The 22,941-nt window shown below is 43.2% G+C and overlaps 1 protein-coding gene across 14 annotated transcripts in view; it reads right to left on the reverse strand.

Annotated features, from left to right (window-relative positions):
* Positions 1-22,941, reverse strand: part of SGCD (sarcoglycan delta) — a 301,761-nt gene that overhangs the window by 8,893 nt on the left and 269,927 nt on the right. For all 14 annotated transcript variants that reach the window (XM_086852001.1, XM_086852006.1, XM_086851997.1 and 11 more), the window contains one exon: positions 1,608-1,731. In XM_086852001.1, coding sequence (XP_086708127.1) covers positions 1,608-1,731 — 124 coding nt within the window. The remainder of the gene's footprint in view (positions 1-1,607; positions 1,732-22,941) is intronic.

Consider the following 22,941-nt stretch of genomic DNA (forward strand, 5'->3'; position numbering starts at 1 on the left):
TATTTCTGGCGCTGTGTTTAAAGAAGTTTCCTCCAGACAACTCAGCTGCTGCAAAAACTGGGTAGGGAAGTGTTCTAGGATGGGAAAGTCTGAAACAAATCTGGGTGAGCACTTTATCTGCCTTTACCATGACCTCCAGCTTGTTTCTGCTGATGCATCCACTGTGTTTTCTTGGCTTTTAGCTTTCCAAAAACACCTGCCAGGAATCCAATCCCAGGTTTGGACTGACCCAAGCAGAGGTACCCCTCTGTCAGACAGGGAGTGTGGATGGTTCACACCCATCCAACCCCCTGCTCCTCCATCAGGATTTCTGCCACCCTCATCCCATTGCCAGTTACATTTGCAAGCTCCCAGCACTGACTTTTATCTATATTTTATGTATATTTAATGTATATTTTATGCATATTTTAATGCATATTTTATGCATATCTTATGTATATGTGTAACACTTTTGTGTATATTAAAAATAACTCAAATGTTCTAACAGTCCTAAATTCCTCCTTAAAAAACAACATAAGGCAAACAACATGTGGCAGCTCTCAGACACGTGGCAGCTGCAGGGGAACAGAACACAGTAAGATAACCTGAACCTCAGAATAATACAGGGTGACTGAGAATATTTGCAATTACAATAAGAACCTCATGTTTTAGTATCCACCCATCTCATGTCCTGAAAGACACAAGTCAATTAATGCATTTTAAAATCAACTTAGTATTGAAAGCAACTGCCTGAAGTTGTGAAATGCCTTGGATTTCAGTCTCAGTGTATTAGGTAGGCTTTTTGTTTCTGGTATTTTTCACAGTTTTTTTGTTAACACCCACAGTCTAGGTTTGGACTGTCTTAAAATGCAAATGTTTAGAAATAACAGAAATTGCAATTAAAAAGTCTTTCTAGTTTTAAGCCCTGACCCTAGGATAGGTAAATCTTAATTTATGTGGGAGCCCTCTTGCCTGGAGGTTTGTGTTCCATGGGCATCTCCTCCTGGCAAGGCTCTCAGTGGTTTCCCCACTGGAAACCACGTCATCCATTCCAGGGGATGAGAACCATGTGCCCACATGACTTTGTGACACCAGGAGAGGCTTAAATCAACGCCTAGTTTACTTTTGCACTATGTGACCAGCTTTAATTTTAATTAATTTTTAATTGTTCTCTCTTACCCTTTGGAAGTTTCTCCAGTGCAACAACCTGTGTCTCCTAATGTTCTCTTGCTTTCCAGAATGAAACATCAACCACAAAAGCTTTTCAGATCAATACCAGCGAATTAGGCTCTTCTTATAGAAAAATATATGATAAAAGATTTAATTATGCTGGCCAAGTAAATCTTGTTTTAAGATGACAAGGAAACAAAGAATTTAGGAGCACCGTGCATTTTACAGCCGCATAAATCTGCTGGAACAACAGATGCTATTATCCACGCACTTTAAAAATAATGAATCAGCCTTTGCCACGGAGTGAGCCTGATTTGCCTGGGATGTGATGGATCAGAGTGAGCAGAAATGAAGTCAGGAGAGCCCCCTGTCCCCAGGCTTTCCCAGCAGCGTTTCAAACACAGCAGCTCGGTGACCCACAGGCCTACAGCTCCGCAGGGCTGGTGTTTTCCACTCACCTCTCCATCTTTGGATTCCAGCCTGAGCTCTGTCCTGCACGTGGCCTTCAGGCTGCCGGCCTCGGCGTTGATCTCGATGCCCTTGGGAGCCTCCATCACCAGCGCGCGCGTGGGCGACTCCAGCCTGCAACACAGAGCGGTCACCCAGCCCCGTGGGCTCGGAGCTCCTGCTCACACCCACTGCCCCCCACACCCTGCTGGTGTGCAGCTCCTCACCCGCCTCCAGAGGGAAAGGTTCATGCAAAACACATCGCAGGTCTGACCTGCTGACGTTCCATGCCAGCTTTGCTGCGCTGGGCCAAGAGGAAAGGGGCAATGAAGGCACCCCCAGGGCCAGCCTGCTCTTATTCCTAGTTCAGCTTTCTCACTCATCAGCGCTAACGGGGGAGATCAGCAAAGCTGAGCACCCACACAGAGGGTGCAAGTGTTTCTCTTCCCCAAACCACTCTTCAAACAGGAATGAATTAGTTCTCCTGAATTCCTACAATGGGATGTTTGGAAGGGTTTGAAGATACAAGGAAATCAATGAAAACAATCAGGCTGAAGACCCCAAAATTTGTTATGGGGCTCACAATCACACCAGGCATGATCATGTGCTCTGCAGAGCTTCAGCCCCTCCTAACTGTGGATACACTGCACAGGCCTCTGACAGCCCTGTTAGAGCTCTGCAACACAGCCAGACCTTTAACTGCAGCAATTGGGGTTAATGCTGTAAAGTGCAGAAGCACAAGGTTCAACAAGTCTTCCTTGTTCATCATCCATTTTTAGGTCTTCTATTACACTTGTCTCTTTCTTATTTATAGTGCGGTCTCTTATTACTCTCTGTATTGCAAATGGTTATAAAAAACCAACTCTCCCTCTTTGAGAATAGCCTCTTAGTTGATTTTATTATCATTTATTTACTGCATGATCACAAAATCTAGGCTATGGTCTCCTCAGGTGAAGCAGATGGGAGGGCTGGAACTGGAGCTCCTCTGCTTTGCCTGTTTTGTGCTGGCAGCACCGACCAAAGCTGAGCACGGGGCAGCCCAGCAGCACCCCCAGCTCTCCTGGGCAGCTCTCAGGGTTTGCCTGCATCAGCTCTTTCTCTGCTCTCCATATACATAATCATTTGTGCAAGTAAGTGTGCTCTTAAATGGACTCCTGCCGGTACTGAGACAACATTATGGGAGACTGAGGGAATTCAGCTGTATTTATTGCAGGCAACAGTTCAATAAAGCACAGGCACAGCTCCCTCTGTGTGGCACTTTTCAAGTCACGACTTTCCCTCTTTTCAGTGTCTTCATATTGCTGCTTTTTGAACACCTTTCCCTCAAGACCCTGAACTCATCCATAATTTCCTGGCTGACTTAACTAAATCTAAATTTCAGGGAGCAATTGAGGCATATGCAGCATGGTCTCATGGTTAGCAGCCTCTGCACAACCCCTCTGAGCTGCTTTTTGTTTTCTGCAGGGAAGCCACATTTTGTGTAAACTTTCTTCTGATTCCTTCCACTGCCATCACCCCTCAGCTGGTTCCTGTGTGAGGCACCCAAGGTTACGACTGCTGTAACTCACTTCTTTTTCCTGCCTGACTGAATTGCAGATTGCATGGAGGACAAAAAGCTGTCTGACCTGTACTTCCCCTGGAGATTTCTGCCCAGGGATTCAGTACACTCTCACTCTTGGTGTACCTCACAGGAACACTGAAAAACAAAGGACCCTCTGCTTGCCCTAAGCCCCCAGGATCTGTGCTGCAGTGTCTGGCATGCAGGCACACATTCCCTCTGCTCCACAGGCACAATCCTCAGAGAGCTTGGGCCAGTTACAGCTTAAATCATGTAGCTAAATTCACCAGAGGATGTGTCCAAACCCCAAAGACAGCTGAGGTAATCTGAGGATAAAATAATTCCTAAGAACACGGCCCAGTGACTCTCCAGCATCTCAGTGACTCTCCAATTTCTTTGATGTCCCGGCTGTCTCAATGTATTTGTTCATCTGTTAATCTTTTAGCTCTTCTATCCACTGAGAAATAAATCTCCTACGTGCAAAACAGCGTGGTGTTCAGACACCACAGAGCAAACACACTCCTTTGCAGCAGCACTCCATTCCTGCTCTGTGCAGCCTCCCAGTCCCACACCTTTACTGGAGAGCCAGGAGAGCTGGGAATTCGGTGGAAGTTTTCCTAAGGTGGGGGAGAATCAACAGAGGACCTTCTTGCACCTTTCCCTCTGCACACAGGTGCCCTGAACAGCAATCAGTTGAAATTCAAGCTCTGAATAAGCCACCAATGATCTGGAGTGTCATAGACAACATTGCCCCAGAGTTTTATTCTCTTTCACGTGTAACAAAGCGATGGAGATATTCTCCCTCCTCCACCTGAAGAAGTGGAGTAACAGCATCTTGCAAACACTGTTGGAAACCATGTGATTTTTGGATGCATTCTAACCCATGCAGAGCTTTTGGAGGTACACAGGACCCTCCCAACAGTGGTGTGACATGGGACAAGAACACAACAACAGCTGGGGCTTTGCTGCTGCTCCATCACCCTCCTCGCTGAGCTGACCCCCACCCCAGCATCCCAAATCACAGCCTCAGACAGCTGCAATCCTGCTGACACACTGATGCAACACAAACCCAACCCTTTAATGCTGAAAATGCAACTTGAAAGCTCAGGGATCTTTTTTAGAACCTTGAAACTGCAGAAATGATTGAAAATACTGCAACAGCCAAGTGCAGGTCTTGAAATAATGAAAACCTTGGGCTGCAGCCTGCATGGCTTTGTACTCGTGCTGGGGTTTGGAGCCTGACTCTTCTCTCTCCTCCATGTTCCATATTGGTGTAAATCCATATTTTTGGGACTCTTGTCCCAGTTTATGCTACTGTAAAGGAGGACAGGAAGGTCTTAAAAATTGTTTCCTTGGTATTTAAGGGGCATATGTTTGTAAGGGATTTCATTTGATTATTTTCTGATATCCTGAATGAATCTCTGAGCCACCTGGCCATAAACCAGGAGCTGTAAAATCTATGCAAAGCCAGAGAAAGCAGTTGAGGAGTTTATGCTCTGGGGGTTTGAGCAATGTTTACCGAACACTTTCATTTGAAGCAGGCGTTTAAGAGACGCTCTGCTTTTAAACCTAATTCTGCCTTCCAGAGCAGAACCAATTTGGAGACTAATAATGAAAGAAAATGATTTAGAGATGAACAGATAATTTGTTCAAAATCAACATTTGTTTTCCAGTGTGATACTCCAGAGCTTTTAGTGGGATTCCCATCTCCTGGTGAGGTGTAAGCCTGTACTTAGAGCAGTAGGCTGGAAAGGTGGCTGCATGAATATAGATTGTTTCATTATTTGCTCCTGCTCTTGAATTTTCCATCCCAGCAATTGGCACATAAGCCCTTTTTATTGACCATGGGTGCTGCTTATTTTTGCTCCAGTATTTGCAGGACTGGATTTTGACCTCTCTCGCAGAGCTGGGCAAGAAGGGTAAATGCAATGCTCTGCACAGTTACAGCTTGCTGAATTCAGCACTGAGATAAACTACTGCCATGAAATTGCTCCTGTCCCACCTCCAGTCTCCTGGGAGGTGGATGAAGAGACATTCTCCTGTATGGGTGACTCCCCACAACTTGGGAACTACTCCTCTGGATCCCAAGGTTTCATATAAGTCCAATTTTTTTTTTAAAAAAAGACACAAGTAACAGGATTTTCAGAACTATCCAAGTTCCACTTATTACAATGGGTGTTAGCTACTTTTGAAAATCCCATTGAGCACCTAAATGCCATAGCAAATCTGACCCTTAATCTCAGTTCTTAGTTCTGCAACAGAGGTAACAGCACTTCCCAACTCCATAGGGAGGATGGAAAGATAAATATATTAGCAGTTGTGAAGCATTTATACACTGCAATAACTGAGGCCAGGGAAGTTGCCATGGCCAGGGATGAATGGCTGGCACATGGATAACTGATCTTTCCCAAGCTGCAGTGCTGGGCTTGTCCTTTCAGCAGAAATAGTGTTAGCCCTGTTCCTCCCCCTGAGCACACTCAGCTCCAGCTCACCACCCAAAATGGACAGTGCTAAATGTGCCTCTTAAGCCTTTCTCCTCAATCCTACCACCAAAGGTAGTAGGATTTTAAAAAATAAAAACCTCCTGTTTAAAACCTCCTGTTTTAAAGAGAGGGAATGGCATGTGGGCATCTCCCACTGAACCCCTGGAAATCGATGGGAATTCTGTGCTCCTGAAAACTGACAAAGAAAAAGAAAAAAAATTTCAGTCTCATCCCTGCTTTGCTTTGGGAACTTCAGCAATAATTTAAAGGAAATAGCACATGAGTTTGTATTGTGGTTCCAGAGAAAGTCATTCACTTGGAAAGATCATTAGTTACCCTGATTTCTAGTTTTCATTTCCTTCATCATAAACAGTCACATTAATCACTTCAGGACCATGGAATCTATTTCCTTCTTGTCCCTCCCCTCACCCCCTCCAGGATAATGCAGCATTTTCTTACTCTTACGAAGAGACTTTTGAATTTTGGAAAAAAAAAGAGGGTATTAAAGATGTGCAGGCAGTATCACCTGCAGTTGGAGGCTGCAGATATGCTTCCAATACAATGGGCATAATTGTATTAAATAGTACAATTTAATGTAAATAGTTCAGGGGGAAAATTTGTCCAGGTCCAGCACTGATGAAAAAGTGACTTGCAACCTGTGCCCTGCACTAAAGGCTACAGCAGAGGAGAGGGATGATCCTCAACGTGTGGAAAGAGTTAATGTGAGCTGAGGACCTTCTGCTGCCACTTTATAATTGTTCTCATTTTATTACTTCCTTTTTTCTTTTTTTTTTCCTATCAAGGAATACCCTCAAGCTTCAGAATTCCTTGGGCTTTTTCTGTGTGTGGCACAAATGCTGCTTGTGGTATGGAAATGGGAAGAGAAGTTCATGCACAGGAGGTGAGGAGCATATGATGCAGCAGTGTGGTAACAGGAGCTAATTTAATTTTGCTTAGAAACCTCTGGACTGAGAATAGAGCATGTATTACTGCAGCTGTAGCCCATTACTTCTAATGACTCTAATTATTTTTTACAGTATCCATCTGACCAGCCATAAGATTCACGTTGAGCATAAAATTAGCCAATGTTAGCACCGTGCTTGCTTATATCTCAAACAATTGGTAAATTATGCCAGCAAGTAAACACAGAGCTCCATCAATTTGCTGGTAATGAACCAGCTTCTCGAGTTGAAATTTGTTTTCAATTTTAACTCCCTTGTTTCAATGAAATCAATGGGATCACCCATTCACAGCGACTTACACTTCTGACTTCATTATTTCTGTGTTATCTCATATATGTCGACTCCTAGAACAAAACACAATGCTTTTCTCCCTATTAACAGGAAGTTAATTAGGTTTTACTGAACTGCAAAGAAGACATGCTTAGTTTCTATTTATAGAATGCTTAGAAACATTTTTTTTTAATTGTCTTCACTTGTATTGCAACAGAAAAATATTTGTAAGGAGGAACAACAAGCTGAGCCTTGACTAACCTGGTGAAAACCTCAACTGAATGTAAGTTCAAGCAGAGTTTTGTGTCTGCCCTGAGGTCTCCACTTCATCACTAGAATTCTTTCCTAGCTGGTATTGCTATTTCATGGGAAAAACACAGGCTAAAATATGGCAAGGACAGTGACTCCAATATAAAGCAGGAAAGAGAAAAGAAGGGAGCTGGCCTTGGTACATCAGAGCAAGAGTTTAAGTTCCAAAGGATTTTAAATGCACAATGTCTTTTTCTGAGACACCGTGATTTTATCGAAATATGACCTAAGTGGCACAACACAAAAGCAGCAAGCACTCTGAGAGCTTACAGAAGAGATCATCACTAATAAGAAAATATGTATCCCTGTTATTTATTGCCTAGCACAGACATAAATCTTGTTTTCAATTACATGTTAATGAAGCACACCAATTACTGTTTGAATAGGGACATCTGATTACAGTCTCAATCAACAGAAATAAATCTTGCTTATGGAAGGTTTCCAGGGTATTTTCTTTAGAAACATTAATTAGAGAAGTAAACAAGGATATATTATTATCATGTCATCCAATTGTAAATCCTGCCTATCGCTGTAAATACTGGTTAGTCTGACAGTGTGCATCACCACACGGTTTCCAGAGTTTATGCTGCAAATCTAATGAGTGACAATTCCAGTGCAGCCATAATCTGAAAGAGATTGTTATGACTTCGGGTCCAAAACCTTATGCAATTTCTAATGTGATACACTGAACAGTAAATGAAAATTATTTTAGCTATCTCCACAAACCACGGGTAATTCCCAAGCAAAACCCACCTAAATCTGTCAGAGACCTGACAGGTGCAGAGGTCTAATGATGCTTTATTGGAAATTACAGTTTTCTAATTGAATTACAGATAAGTCTGGTTCAAATGGCAGGGCGTGCAACAAATTTTCTTCTTTGTATTTGGGCAACACAGATGCTGAAGAGATTTTGTACAAAGCTGAGTCAAGAGAAAGATAAAAAGGAGTTGAGAAAGGAATTACCCTTGTGCTAACTTTGTAAGCTTTCCTATTTCCTTGGATAGGGAACCTACTGTTTACAACTTTTCTTTCTTCTTTTTTTTTTAAATAGAGCTCTTCCAGCTTCAGGGATTGCTTCTTCATCAGCAGTGCAATAAATCTGCTGCTGGTTTTGGTAACTTCATCTCAGAGCCCAATGGACCAGTTTATGTATTTTTCACCCAGTATGAGTTATGGGTCCTGTGTTTAGTGAGCTTTTCCTGAAGAGAGTTCATGCTAAAACAATACTCTTCTGACCATGTAATGGACATATCTTACTATCTCTTCAGAGACCACAAACCCCTGAGAAGGGCTAACAGCAGTGGCTTGAAACCATCACAAAGGAGGCCAAAGCCAGCATCAGGAAGATGCTCAGACAATATTAAAAGAAGATTTGAGAGGGTCTAGACAAATGAGTAATCAGAAAAGTTTGTAGGGAGGGTATTGTCTTGCAGCACCAAGCAGGTGAGAACCAGCTTTCATTCTCCCTCCAAAAAAATGCCATTCCTCAGCAGGAGGAGAAGTTTGAACATATGGTTCCTCCCACCACACTGCAAATCCCCTGCTGCAGTCTTCCAGCACACTTTGCACTAGCTGAGGCTTATTCAGAGCACTAAAAAGCAGCAAAACTGGGAAAACACGGAGCAGCCCAAATACAACTGTAAATTCTTTGTGATTGCCTACACACTACAGCACAGGAATTGCTGAAGGTGAGGTAATTATGTAAAGTTGTCTTAAATGTCTTAGGGCAGGTTGTTGGGGTTTTTTTGGGGGGTTTTTTTTGGTTTTTTTGGGGTTTTTTTTAACATTTAAAGTAATTTCTGGAATAGTTTACCAGAAGCCAAATAGAGTATTTAGAAGACAAAACCTGAGATCAAGCAGACGATATCAAATTATTCTAGGGAAAAAAATGAGTCTGCAATACTATAGAGATCTAGTTTCATTATGAACTGGAGAAGTGGTGAAGGACAGAGATTGTCTAAGAAAAAAGTGCAAGATTAATGTTTAACGAAGTGGAGGTATAGCTGAGAAAATTAAAATCATCTGGATAATTAAAAAATTCTGTTGCTTATAAATCAAGGAGGGAAATTATCATAGAAATTGGGGGATAGTTGAACACGATGTGTGGTAAATACAGATGTGGTTTAAAAAGATGATGTGTTTAAGCAGACAGAGAAGGGATTCAGGGATGTAAAAATAATTATTTCTATTATAAGTGTGGAGATGACTGCAATGTCCCCCTCCTCACCTGGGGTGGTCCAGCTTTCAGCCTTAACTGACCAGCTGGGACACCCAGAGCCCTCTGTGTTGTGTGGTGGGCACAGTCAGAACTGAGACAGAAAATGACATTATCACAAGGCAGGCTGGGCTCTAACCAAGGCACCAGTGCTGCTACTGATGCCACTGGCTGGCACTTAAGAGCCCATAATTATATTTATTACAAACACCCCACCCCAGCTCCTTGAACATTTACACAAACTGGGTGAAAACTGCTCAAACAACAATCTGGCAATTTCTTCATGGCTAAGCTGTGTGTGGTAACCAGGGGCACACAGGAATGGCTGATCCCACTGCCCTCCCTGCACTCCCCAAACCAGAGTTACACATGCCTCATCTACTACATAATAACACCTATTTATTTTGCTTGGTACGTAACTTCTTGCAATAAATTAAAACAAATCGAAAGAAAATAAATTCCTGCTCCTGTTGGCTGCAGTAACGACCAGGCTCATTTCACACACGGAGAAAAATAATTACTTTTCATGTTACCATAATTGCCTAAACCACAAATGCATTTTTTAAGAAACAAAGGTTGGGCTGGTGTAAGTTTCTAATTACAGGTTGAAAGCTTCTAATTAAAAGGTATAAATTGGAAGAAACCCTTTCAAGCAGAATTGCAGAAGAGGCTGCTAAGACTGGGTATTAACTTGATGTGCTGTCACGGTGCCAGGGGGGAGAAAAAGAAAGAAACCAAGTGTTGTGGCTCTTCCTCGGGGCCACTGACACCGTTTGCTGCCCTCAGGAACAGATGAACACCACTCTGAGATCAACACATCACAGAGGAGAACTGTAGGGCCACATTTCATAGCAGCCCTGAGCCGCCAGCACGGGGACAGCGATGCTGTCCTGGAGGGAGCAGTTCAGCCTTCAATCAGCTTTTTCCTGAAGTTTGTGCAGGCTGCTGGATGCTGGCAGGAGGACAAAAGCCACCTGAGATAGGCTAAAGCGATCAAACCTGATGAAAAGACGGGTACTTGCGTCAGGTGAAACTTGCTGGATGAACAATTTGTGTTTGTTAACATCCCCAGTACATGGTGCTCTGTACTGGGGTGACTGCCACGTGCAGGCAGCAGCTCAATGAATTTGGGCCAAATCTCTGCTACTTTCATCATTTGCTCTTCTGCTTTACTCTGAAAGGAGGCAGCATGAGATAATTTTTTTATCTTATTCTCCTGTTTTTCAGAGTGTTGAAAAATCCTGCAGAGCAGACCAGCATGCCATCCCTGACAGAAAAATTGCTTTCCTGTGATAACCCATACTCCAGTGAGAGGATTACTGGCAGGGGTGCAGCACTATGCAAATATTGCAGTCATTAGCATCAGACTTTGCATGCAGTCTCCTGCATCAGAACTGCTTGAGGAAGAGAAGAGATGTCGATCTAGATTTTCATTTTAAAATTACTTTTGAAGTTTGTCTGCCCATGGGGTTTTCACCTGCTGTTTGGCCAGCAATAAAGGAAAAGGGTCAGGTGGATTAAAATCCCACATGGGTAGTGCTCAGGTTCAGCCTCCAGCACTCTCTGCAGCGATGATTTACTCTTTCTCCTCTCTGATGATTTATTCCAGTCCTTCTAAAAAGACTGGCGTTAATAGTAAATCACTTACAATGAGAAATACAGAGATAATAAAGCTGAAGAGGATTTGGAATGGCAGAATAAAAAAAAAAACCTGCTGGAAAAAAAGAAAAAAGAGGTGTGTCTGTGCATCATCTACTCAGTGGTGATGCCCTTTGGAAATGTACACACTTGCCTAAGTGGATTTGAAGAGCTTATTTAGCATGACAAATTGGCTACAACCTGATGGGTATTTCTGAAAACCCATTTATGGACCTTCAGACACTCACATTCCTGTGGCATATCCATTCATTGTACAGTCAATTTATAATGATTCCACCAAATTAAATCTTTATTAACAAACTTATTGACTCTGGCTTTGACTTATCGTCCCCCCTTTTAATTAACTGCAGTAATGAGACAAGCAACATCCAATATAACAACTGACCAATCATTTTGTTTAAAACCTGCCATTTATTTCAAGCAGCTCCACTAAAAATGAAGACTGAGTTGCTATTTGCTAAATGTCAATTTTCACACTCTGTTGAACCTTTTCTGAAGGCTGTCAACCACAAATCTGCAGTCATCTTTTCCCCTCTGATCAGAGCTATATAGAGCATATAACAGGCTTTCAGTTACTTTTCATTTTTATGCAGAAGATGTACCATTTTCTGTTCCCAGTAGACTTTAAAAAAATTGTAAATGTGCATAAATTGTAAATGTAAAGGGATGCATATGCCAAGGTTGTGACTCTTTCACAGTCACAAGTTACACCAGCAATGTGGTTCCATGTCTGCATGTGCAAGGGCACAGAAATGATCCAAACTCCTCAAATCCAGCCCATTATCATGCAACAATACAGCAAAAATCCTTGGCTCCTGCTCAGAGTTGGGAAGATGTTTCCCCCTCCAAATCATTTGTCCACAGCCTTGCTTTGGAAGGAGCTCTAAATTAAAACCAAGGAATGGGCAAGACCACCATGGACTTTCAGAGAGGCCCAGGGCTCCTCCTTGTGCCCTTTTTAGCACAGAGATTGGACTGGAAATGGGAGGGATGGAGAGTACTTGAACAAGTCAGGCTCAAAGCTCTTTGATAGCGTAGAACAGAAAATCTTACAGCTCTTTGAGATTTCCAACTAATTTCTTGCTTTCAAATATGCAAAAGAAAATAGGCTGGGAAATGGTGTAGAGAAAAAAAAAAATAAAAGAATTGTGTGGGAGGAAAGGAGCAGAGAGATAAAGAGACCAGGAAAAAAAGAAGCCAAACTTGTTGAAAATGAGAGTATAGAGATGTCTCCAAAGGGACTACTTTAATTTAGGGAAGAGGATGTTTTGCAAATTCTTAGCATCAATTTATTTTCAGCTAAAACCAAAACTGTTTTCTATTTATCCTTTGCACATAATCACTCCTGAGTAAAAGATGCATTCAGAGGTAAGGCTTGGCAATCTTTCAAGACAGATATGCCAGATGATATTTTTCTGAACTGCAAGAGAGACTCTTGAGCCTGGCAGTGGCAATTCACCATTTGCTGGGAGCTGGCCCTATTGGCATGAGCCCATCTCTTCCTAGAGGAGACATCCCTGTCCTGCTGCACCTGGAACTGGGAGCTGTGAAACCCTGCTGCTCACAGGTGTGGGTCTCAAGACGTTCTGCTTCCTTCTTTTGCCTCTCCTTTTGCTGTTTGATATGTTCCATGGTGCTGCTGCTGGCATCCACACTGTAAGTTGTTGACCTTGTTCATTTTAAGGCATGAAACCTCTTCTGCTCCTTGGGCCAGCCTCAGCAAAATGAGAATATGTTCAACATTTCTTGACTCTTGCAAGGTTCCTTCCATCTTTCCTTGGGCAAGTCTGCCTTTTGACTGTAATAACCTCCCCTGGATGTCTCTTTAGCAGGTAACAAAGACAATTCCAGTTGCTAATGGAAGAGGTCAAATGGAGGTGAAGTGAAATAGATTAAAATCCAAAAAAGAACTGACGTCAGAAAAGCTGTTGTACCACTCAGTGGAATAATCCCTTCATAGAACAGGTTTTTGCCTGTGATTTTCAATTCAGTTTGCACTATTTTATTTTGATTTTAAAAAGGCAGCTTTGTGGCTGAAGCACTGGGATTCAATTTCCAGCCCTGAGATGAAGTGACCACAGGTTAGCACATCCAGTGGTCCCTGGGTTCCCTGCAGCCTGGTGGGGATGGCCCAGCACAGCCCAGGAGGAATAATTCTCCCCAAATTCCAACAGGCAACTCTTTGCTGCTGATCTTTCCTAGTATCTAAGCCAACAACTTGTAAAACCTCCTCACGGAATGTCCCCTCTGCTGCAAAGCATCACCTCCACAAGGAACTTCACCAGATGGTTTTGTGAGGTGGGAATGCCCCCAGGTGCACACATCTCATCCCACCGACTTCCTAAGTACTGCCCTTAAAATAATTCAGTAGAGTTACCTTGGGAACACAATTGACAGGAAATTAGACCTTAAAATCAACCTTAATGCTCCCTTTGCACAGCCAAACAAAATAATAGTAATAGTAACAAAGAAACACTGTGAGAGAAAAATATGAATTGTGGGTGTTTTTTATGGTCTTAGAAACCAAGAACAATCAAAACTGCAAGGTATAATTTTCTTTTTTCCTGGAATGCCTTACTTTTTTTCTGAATTGCCTGCACCCTCATGGCACCTCTCAGCAGTCACATTAACACTATTGATTGTCTGCTTGGTAGGTAACAGGAGGAAAAATAAAACAGGCAAGAACTTAACTCTGTTCAGATTCCTCCAGTGCAACTGGAATGTGGATAATTTTTTCCTGGGTGGACATCACTTCTGAAACCTTCCCAGTGAAAATTACTGCTGTGCTTTTCCTCTGTGTCAGTAACCAAAGGCACCCAGCCAGGCAGGGCAGGAGCTGGAGCCCTCCCTGCTTCTAAAAATGCTGGGGTGTTCCTGTTCTTTGAGGCAAAGGGTGTGAGAGATGTCTTGATTTCTACCCTTTGAAGCTGCCAACCCTCCAGGTTTGCAAATGCCACCTGCTCCCCAGAGCTGGGAAGGGCTCCATGCCAAGGCTGGCCTGTCACCCCCTTGGTGACAGCATTCCTTCTAACACCCCCACAGCCCCCAGGAGTGGTTATTTCCAGCTCCAGAACAGGCAATCCAGTCCTCACTTGCTGGTCCCAAGGAAATAAGAACATTTGAGTCATGCCCACCCAGCACACTGAGGAGCCACATCCAATTCTGGACCTCCCAGTCCAGCCCAGCAGCACTTGCCAGCTGTTAACCTCACCCAGCTGGGAAAAAGCACAGGAATGAGTCAGCCTGACACATCTCTTGCTTTGACACTGCCTAGCAAGCCTGCCATACAGAGCTCAGAAAATCTGCATATCTGTATCAGAGAAACACAGGAGAAAACTTCCCTCAGAGAAGTTTCCTCAGTAGGGAGGAGCCTGTCACCTCCTGTTTCCCCTTCCCATGATGGATAATGAATGTTCTCAACATTAATGTTAAAGATTTTTCCAATGCTTCCTTTCATTTTTCACAGTCAGACTTTAAGGCTGCCCAGATAGCAAAATGCAACTTTTCAGGCTGGATCCAAACTTGAAGAGTGAAAGGTGAAGAACCCACAACCCCAATCCATGGCTGTGCATCCACTTGCCAGGGCACTGCTTATTCCTGCCAGAGAAAAGCTTTAAAATGGAAACTTCAGTCTCATTGCCATGTCCATGCACCATCCCAGCATCCCCAGTGTTTTGTGGCAGTGAATATTTCTATTTCAAAGCAATTGAGAAGTGGTGGAGATGCAGTGGCCTGGGGTCCATCTGATTTTCTCCTGCCTGGGCCCCAGCCCTGCTGCACATCACCAGAGAACCCACTCCAGCACATTCTGCCTGCTCTCCTTTTCTCTTTTCTTGTTTGCTTGGGACACAGCTTTGTCTCAATAGCATTGTGCACAGCAAGATCTTCTTCCATCTACAGCATTAAAAACTAATCCTATGTAAGAAAATATTAACTAAAGATGCCCTGGATACCCAAAATCAATTAGCTGTGAATTAGAAAGGACTATCAAAAAAGCCTGGAATTTGTGAAGGTATTTTCATGCCTCCTGGCCTGCTCCTGAAATTCTGGTTTCATCTTTCTGTTCCCACTGCATGTGAAGGAGGTGACTCTGTCTCACCTCCATGTGGTACCTGCTGCTGGATCTTCTGGCCTAAATGATTTTCATTCTTATGTAACAAACCCCATCAGCACTAAAGAGAAGGAACCTGTTCCATCCCCAGACCCAACAGAAGACAGACAATGGTTTGTGAGTCACATCACACAGATCCCTCAATAGAAAGTGATCCTGGCTGAAACAGGATGGGGAGAGAAACATCTGCCTCTTACAAAACCTGGAAATTGCCAAATAATTACTTCTCTCTCCCTCAGACATTAAGTTCACTGCAACTTTTCCTTCCATCTTATTCCAATTATTCTTGCAGTCCTCTTTTTCCCCCTGTATTCTGCCATAGAGCAAGTCACCAGGAGTAAACAACATTTGCTGTTACCCTAAAAAAGTGCATTTTCCATTTTTAGTTTATAGGTGATGACAGCAATGGAGTACCCAGGGCGAAACCACTGAAACCACAAACCCCCCAAGTCAGAGCAAACATCCTCTGCCAGTCCAAAAGAGTTCAAAGCACTTCATCCCAGCTGCTCCTGTGGTGGATGGGGCAGGAGCTGCAGAGAGCTGAGCTGCTCCAGTGGGAACACCTGCCAGGGCTGCTGGGCACAGCTGTGGCCACGGATGGACGTGGAATGAAACCTGGGGCAGCTTTTATCCAGCAGTGCTGACTTCACTCCTAACATCTTTCCACATTATCCAGAGTATCTTTATCTCTGTAAAGGACATCTAAAAAAGCAGCCACATCCTGACAGTCATGCTGCTTTAAACTTTACTGCTCTAGTTAGAGGTGTAATGTGGGGAGAGCTTAAAGAGATATAACTGGACAGGTCTGTTTTAATTGTTCCCACCAGACCTGTGCTCCGTGACCTTGGACATCTACAGAGCCATAAATATGAGCTTTGATTGCTGTTCCCATAGTGACTGGCAGGAGGAACACAGTGGAGGCTGGACTAGGATCGCTTCAAGCAGGCAAGCAGCAACTGGAAATCATTAAGTTCAGAGGCTCTGGGGACACTAATGTCACTGCAGGCCAGCCAACCTGGAAGATAAACATTGCTGGGCACTGCGAAAATGATTTTTCTATTTGCTTTCCACTGAGAGAGTGAACTAGGCTACACTTTAGGCACTAGGCTTGGCAAATGAGACCGTGAGCTCTTCTGAGGCAATTTTACCAGTCCCTTCTGCTGCTGGAGACATCAGAGTTACCAGTGGGGCCTGTCAGGCTTGTGTTAGAGCACTGACTGCTGAGAACAGCAGCCTGAGCAGAACAGTGCTCAGAGCAGGATGGGGAATGTTTTCCACCACAGGAGAGGCTGAACCATGCAAAGCTGCAGGGCAGCAGGACTGTCCCTGCTCAGTGCCAAAGCCAGCGTGGGTATTTCTGCAGCGTTCTGCATTGTGCACTGAGGGCTGTCAGGGAGTTTGGTGTGGAAAGGGGACACCTCTGGCATCCCCTTCCACATGGATTCAGGGAGAGAACACAGACTGCCCTGCAGCTGCCAACCCAGCTCTCACTTCCACTGTGCTCTGAGCACACAAACACAACTACAACAGCTCTAAACTCTCCTACTTCAGTATAAGAAATAGTAGAGTTTCAGGAGAAACACAGACACGTGTGAGTGGCCTGAGTACGTATAAAAGCAGCTCAGGAATATTTCTGTTGCAGGGAAGGCTGAGCTGTGCCAATGGCAGTTTCTGAGGGGATTGCTCAGCAGCACTGCCTGTCCACCCTCACAGCTTCCTCAACTCCAACCAGGGCCCCACACATCACAGCAGAAGGGAAATTACACAGGGGCAGATCCAGCATCGCCAACTCCCTCAAAGTTATAACCCTCACAAATACAACAGCTTCAGCCTCTCTGTGAATATATTCAGGTTTGGAATGGAAAATACCTCTCCTGCCATCTAAGATAAATCAATAATTACTCAGAAGGGAAGCAACTCTACCCATCCATACACTTTGTACACTCTCCAAACTCTCCAATTTACATATTTAAACTCTTCTGAGTTTGGCATCATGTCAACTATAATGCCAGCAGAAGACAGCTAAGCCCATAAAGCAACAAGTCCAAGGCATCACTTCTCCCATACTACACACAGCACTCACACATATTTGCATAGATCTGTTCAAAAAGCAGAGTAATGCTGACATGTTTTGAGGCCAAGATTACATGTTTTTTTATGAGAAGTTTGGTGGCATGCCACAGGGAGACACTGCACTATTCTCATGGGATAATTGATCATCCCAGTCTCTTCTCCATGCCTCAGCCTTTCACTGAAAGTAGATCCAATCATTTTTCAAGCAGCTGAGTCAGATTTGCAAACTCTGCACATTTTTATACTGACCACAAGCACTTAAAGCATCAGCTATTTTATTTTTTCTGCATTTGGTTCCTCTATTTTTCTTTTTCTAGTTTGTAGAAAATGCCAGAATTGTCCAATTCTTTTTTAAAAATGACCAGCTTGTGGCCCCTTGATAATTTATACAGCATGGACAATCCTACTTGGAAAAATCAAAGATTAAAAATACTAATCTCTCAGGTGCTCAAACATCTTCAGTTACTTTTTGAAATAAAGAGCAATAATAATTATTGCCCCCTCTGCTTTACTGTTAATCCATCTCTCAGAAAGTGTACTTCTTGAACTGTAGAAAATGACACTTTTAAGAAGAATTTTGCATTTTTCTGACTGCAGCAAACCATATGGAGAGTGGCTGACGGGTCCTGATGGATAACAAACACACCAGCAGCTTCCCAGAATACTTATCTCTGAAAAGAAGGGAGCTCTGCAGCAGTGGCTTGGATAGCTCCATAAATCAATGCCACACCATTAATTCGTGACAGATACTAAAAAATTAAGGGATGGTCAATTTTAAGTATTGGTCCTGCGTAAGTCTTGCAGTTGTTCTTTCAGGAGAGCCATAATCTCCATTTGAGAAGCAAGAGAACCATTATAGTGGTCCTGCTGAAATTTCAGCTTGGCTTTTGAAGGCTGATTTTGTTTTTCATTGCTTTCAAAGTGCAGCCAGATGTTGCTTTTGTTTATATTGAGCTTTGTTTTTCCCCCCTGGAAACTCAAACCAAACCCAGCAATTATTTTGCTGTAGAATTGTTTATTGTGGGAGAATCCCACTGGCAGGTTGGCCTGGAACCTCCCACAGCCCAGACAGACACTGAGGGAATTGTGCTTTGCTTCACTGGGAAACTGGGAACTGGCATCCAGCTGGAGGAGAGCTTCCTCCAAAGAGATGGTGATGAAACCAACGCTCTCTTTGGTATTGCATGGACATTTTGACAGACTGTGTGAGTCACAGAAACACTTTTCATGTGTCTCTGAGCACCTCTGCCTGCAGAGTTCCCATCTCCCTGGCAGTGATTCCCCTTTCAAGTCACATCAGCTCACAAGGTATGATGCAACATCATTGAAAATGTGCATGTGTTTATTAGAGGTTACAGCATAAAATATGCAGGCACCTTCAAATATATTTCAGACTGTGACAGCAAGCAGAGTGACTGAATATATGTCAGAGGTTTATGATGAACTCTGAAGTGTCTTCATTTAAAAGGCAGCATCCTTTTTTTACAGGCAGCCTTTATTGTTTGATTTATTCTTTCTATCTGTAACTAACCTCTAGACTCATAGATTTAGGCTCCTGGTGTGATGTTGTTTGAATGCCATGCACCTCAGAGCTCTGCAAAATGTTCTGACAAATTCATTGCTTGGTCCTCTCAGTGTTCAGCACAATGCCAAGGGATGGAGAGATTAAATGGTGCCCTGCTGCTCAACTGAGAACCGATAAAATCAACATATTTAGTGGGTGTTATAGAAAATTTGTCACATGCTAAGCAAGGAAGAACAGGAAAGGAACTAGGAGAGATTTAGTGGTCCATTTTCCATCTCTTTAGCATTATTCCCCCCGATGTTTTCAGTAAGATTTTGCTGGGTTTTTTGGCAAAGGATTAAGCAGTGGTGGAGATGAGGAACTGAGCCTAAGTAAACATCCAAATATTCTCTTCTTGCTAGAATCCATTTGATCCCATATAGACAAAACTGAGCATATATGCAATTTTTCAGGGCACAGATGGGCCAAGGCCCAGGCTAAGGCAGCTTCCAGGTCCCAGGGCTGAATTCAGGACCTGGCTTGTTTCCAGATGTGCTGTTCTTGTTTCCAGATGTGCAGTTCCTGCAGGAACACATGCAGCGTGACTGCAAGCACACATTCTCTATCATACCTTTTGCGTCGTTAAAGAGAGAATTTAATTTCAGAAACTTTAGGAAGCAATAATAATCTTTAACCTCTGGCATTGCAGGAGGAGGTGCTGCATATTTCCTATCAAAATGAACAGCTTTAATAACCTTCCATTAATGTCCATTTATACTGAAGTGAAATATACAGAACTGACCACGGGACACAACTGCTGTGTAGGGCCATCATTACCTTGTGACTTGATGGGAACTTTGAATAAAGACAAGGCTCTGACTGCAGAATTCAGCTTATTATTAGCAACACCAACACCAAAAAGGTTACCCCACACTGCCAGAATTTCTGTAGTTCAAAAAGCTTTAGGGAATTAACCCAGTGCTTGGAGTAGGATTTGCACCCACGGGTTTGGATCTGGAGAGGAGCAGAGATGAATTGCCCAAATCTCCTGGCACTGTACAGTTGGGAATGGCTTTTTCCACTGTGCTTTGAGCACAGATCCTCCTGCTCCATGGGAACAAGAACTGATTATCTGGTACTCAGAGGTTTGGAGGCTTTAGAAAGAAGCAAACAGCAATTATGAAGGACTTCATTTTTTTACCCTAAAAGGCTCTGTCAGAAATATCATTTGTAATTAATTAGAAGTGTATAAACCAGAAAAGATCCTGTTAAAGTCAGTTTTTAACCCAGGGCATTCTGTGTTTCAATCTCTGGCTTAAAGCTCAAGACTTTTTCACAAGTTTCTGTGTGCTTTCTGGGTGATCCTTCTGGCAGCATTTAAATTTCCAAAACTGGTTTATAAAAAAATATAATAAACCCTCTTTAGACAGAGCTCCTCAGCTGATTCTTGTAAGATATCCTGTTTTTCTAAAGAGATTTTTATTGCAATATGAATTTATTACAAACCATTTCACATGCACACATTTTCAATCATACCTTTTGGGTCATAAGAGAGAGAATTTAATTTCAGAAACCTTAGGAAGCAATAATAATCTTTAACCTCTGGCATTGCAGGAGAAGATACTGCATATTTTCTATCAAAATAGACAGCTTTAATAACGTTCCATTAATATCCATTTATATTTATTACTCCTTCATTAAAGTTAAGACAGCAAATCCTTAATAAAAAAACCCTAAACTGACATTTAACTTAATTTCTTTCTCTGTCTTTTAAAATGTCAATAACTTAAGGAAGTGGACAGGACACGACATATTTTTATCACTGCCACACACTTCAGCACTAGCAGTGTAAACTCTTTGTGCCTTGCTTTTTGCCCTTATTATATCAAATATAAGCAGATTTTCTCTGAGTTCACTGGCAGGGAACATCTCCTTAGAGCAGCACATCCCCTCATTATCCAGCCCTATCAGCTGTTCTCCAGCTCACCAGGAGACCATTTCCTCTCTGCTTTACAACCTCTTTTATGATCCTTGATGGCCTAAGTTTGGGGTTTTGCAGTTTACTTTCTTGCTCGATTCCCTGTGCCACTTTATAACATGTCCTCAGCCAGCCTTCCTTAATGACATGAAACCAGGCAAGAAGGCAGAGGATGTGGTTTCCTTTTTGTTTTGCAAAAGGCAGGAGATAACTCATGAACCGAGGTCAACAACATGAGAAACAGAATTTCCAGGGCAAAGTTCCTCTCCTTCTGCACCTATTGCCCCAACCCTGGGGTATTTGCTCCTCCTCTCTGCAGAACTGAACAGTATTTCTGGGTTTTTTTCAGGCTTTCCTGAGGCCATTCATCTGCTTTTTGACTATTACTGGGGTGCAATCCCATTCCTTCTTCCTCATCTCCCACATGGCCCTGAAGCCCCATGGCATCATGTGGAATTAAAGCTTTTAAGGTTTTTTTTTAAGGCTTCTTCTATCCAAGGATGTTCTTGTGCAGCTGAAGTGAAACAGGGCATTATTTTCCTTGCCAGCAAGGCTGTGTGTGTGTATTGGGGTGTGTATTTACAGCTCTGGGACAGATGAAATGGTGGCTGCCACTTTGCCTTTCAAACCAGTGCTCCACCTTTAACACGGTGCTGCCACAAGTCTGGTCCCAAAAATGCTCCTTTTTTACAGTGAGTCACTCCAACACCAATTCAGCTGGGAAGCAGAGCAGGGACTGCCAGCCTCAGAGTCATCAGCAGAACCTGGAAATGAGGCTGTGAAATCCATGGGCTCTCAGCTTTCCTAAAGTGGAGATGAGGAAGAGAAGCCACCTGCCAGCACCAAGGAACTTCTGCATCTCCATTTCCTCCCTTCACAGGACACGAGTGGGCACAAGGTGCAAGATGGGTCACCAACCTCCCCCAGGCAACACTGCTGGAAGGGCAGAGAAGCCCAGAGCTGATGCTCACACACTGAGAATAGATTTTTATCATTCCAGATGAAGTAGAGAGCAGGGGAGCTACTGTGGACTGTGCAGAGGTCTGCAAAGAATGACCAGGTTTGGCTGCTGGTCAGTTTTAGGAAGGGATTCTCCTGAGCCACATGCTGGTTCCAAACATCACTCCAGAGCTGGGAGTGACATTCCTTCAATGTGAACTCAGCAATGCTATTTGGCCAGAAATTACAATTCAAAACAGTCAGAGGTGCCCCAATAATCCAAGGTTATGATAAATCCATACTGCAGAATATACAAGAGAAGCAGAGTAGAGGCAGTCACAGCACATGAAAAAGATAAAATCAATTCATGATGAAAGGATGTAGCTACTCCTGTTTGGCCTAAAGAAAGCAACTCTATTCCACGTGAAACAAATTCAGAATAAAGATTCTGTAGGCACAGTGAATATTTGTGATTTCTCTTAATAAGTACATACAAAATACTGCTTTCAAAAGGAAGGATCCCACTGCAGTTGTGGAAACATACTTCTCCTCTCTTTAATAAGGTTATGCAGCAGCTATTGATTCCTGACTACAGCCTGAAGTACAATTAGTGTATTTGTAAAAATGTCCTTTTTATTCACAGGGGACTTCTGTAGCTCCAAGTACCTCACTCAAACTAATAAACATCATTGCTGTGGCCCAGGCAAACCCTCAGGCACCAGCAAAGGGCAGCAGGAAACAAAACCCTGAGGAGCTCCTCACTTGGGCAGTGAAGTGTCTGAACTGTCCTTCCCTATTTTGTCCCAGGTTAATGAGAAGCCCGTGTTAAATGGCTCATTTTCAGGAAGCTGCTTCTGGACTGCTGCAGTTCAGCAGGTGAAATCCCAGCTGTGGTTCCTGTGCTGGGCTCAGCACAGTGGGAACGGGGAGCTCTGCCCGCCAGACAGCTCCCAGGCTCCCAGGTGAAGCCTTAGCAGGGAGATATTCCTTCTTAAAAGCAGGTACTGACTGCTGAATAAGGCAAAGATTTTTATTTTGTGTGCTTTGCTCTTCACTTGGGGTTTTAGAAATACGTGATGCACAGCTGGAGAGACGTATGAAGGGATAGAGAGAAATATTAAAGAAAACCATGTATTTTTCTACCCAAAAGCAAACAGGGTGCTCAGTGGATTACATTCCTCTCATTTCTTTAAGATAAGAACAGTGTTCAAAGGAAAATCTCCTTCTCTTCTGAGCTATTCAGTCATTTTGAATACGATTACATCCTAAATATCAGAGTATTTG

This window comes from Cyanistes caeruleus, chromosome 15 (assembly GCF_971803275.1).
Source record: "Cyanistes caeruleus chromosome 15, bCyaCae1.hap1.1, whole genome shotgun sequence".
NCBI lineage: Eukaryota > Metazoa > Chordata > Aves > Passeriformes > Paridae > Cyanistes > Cyanistes caeruleus.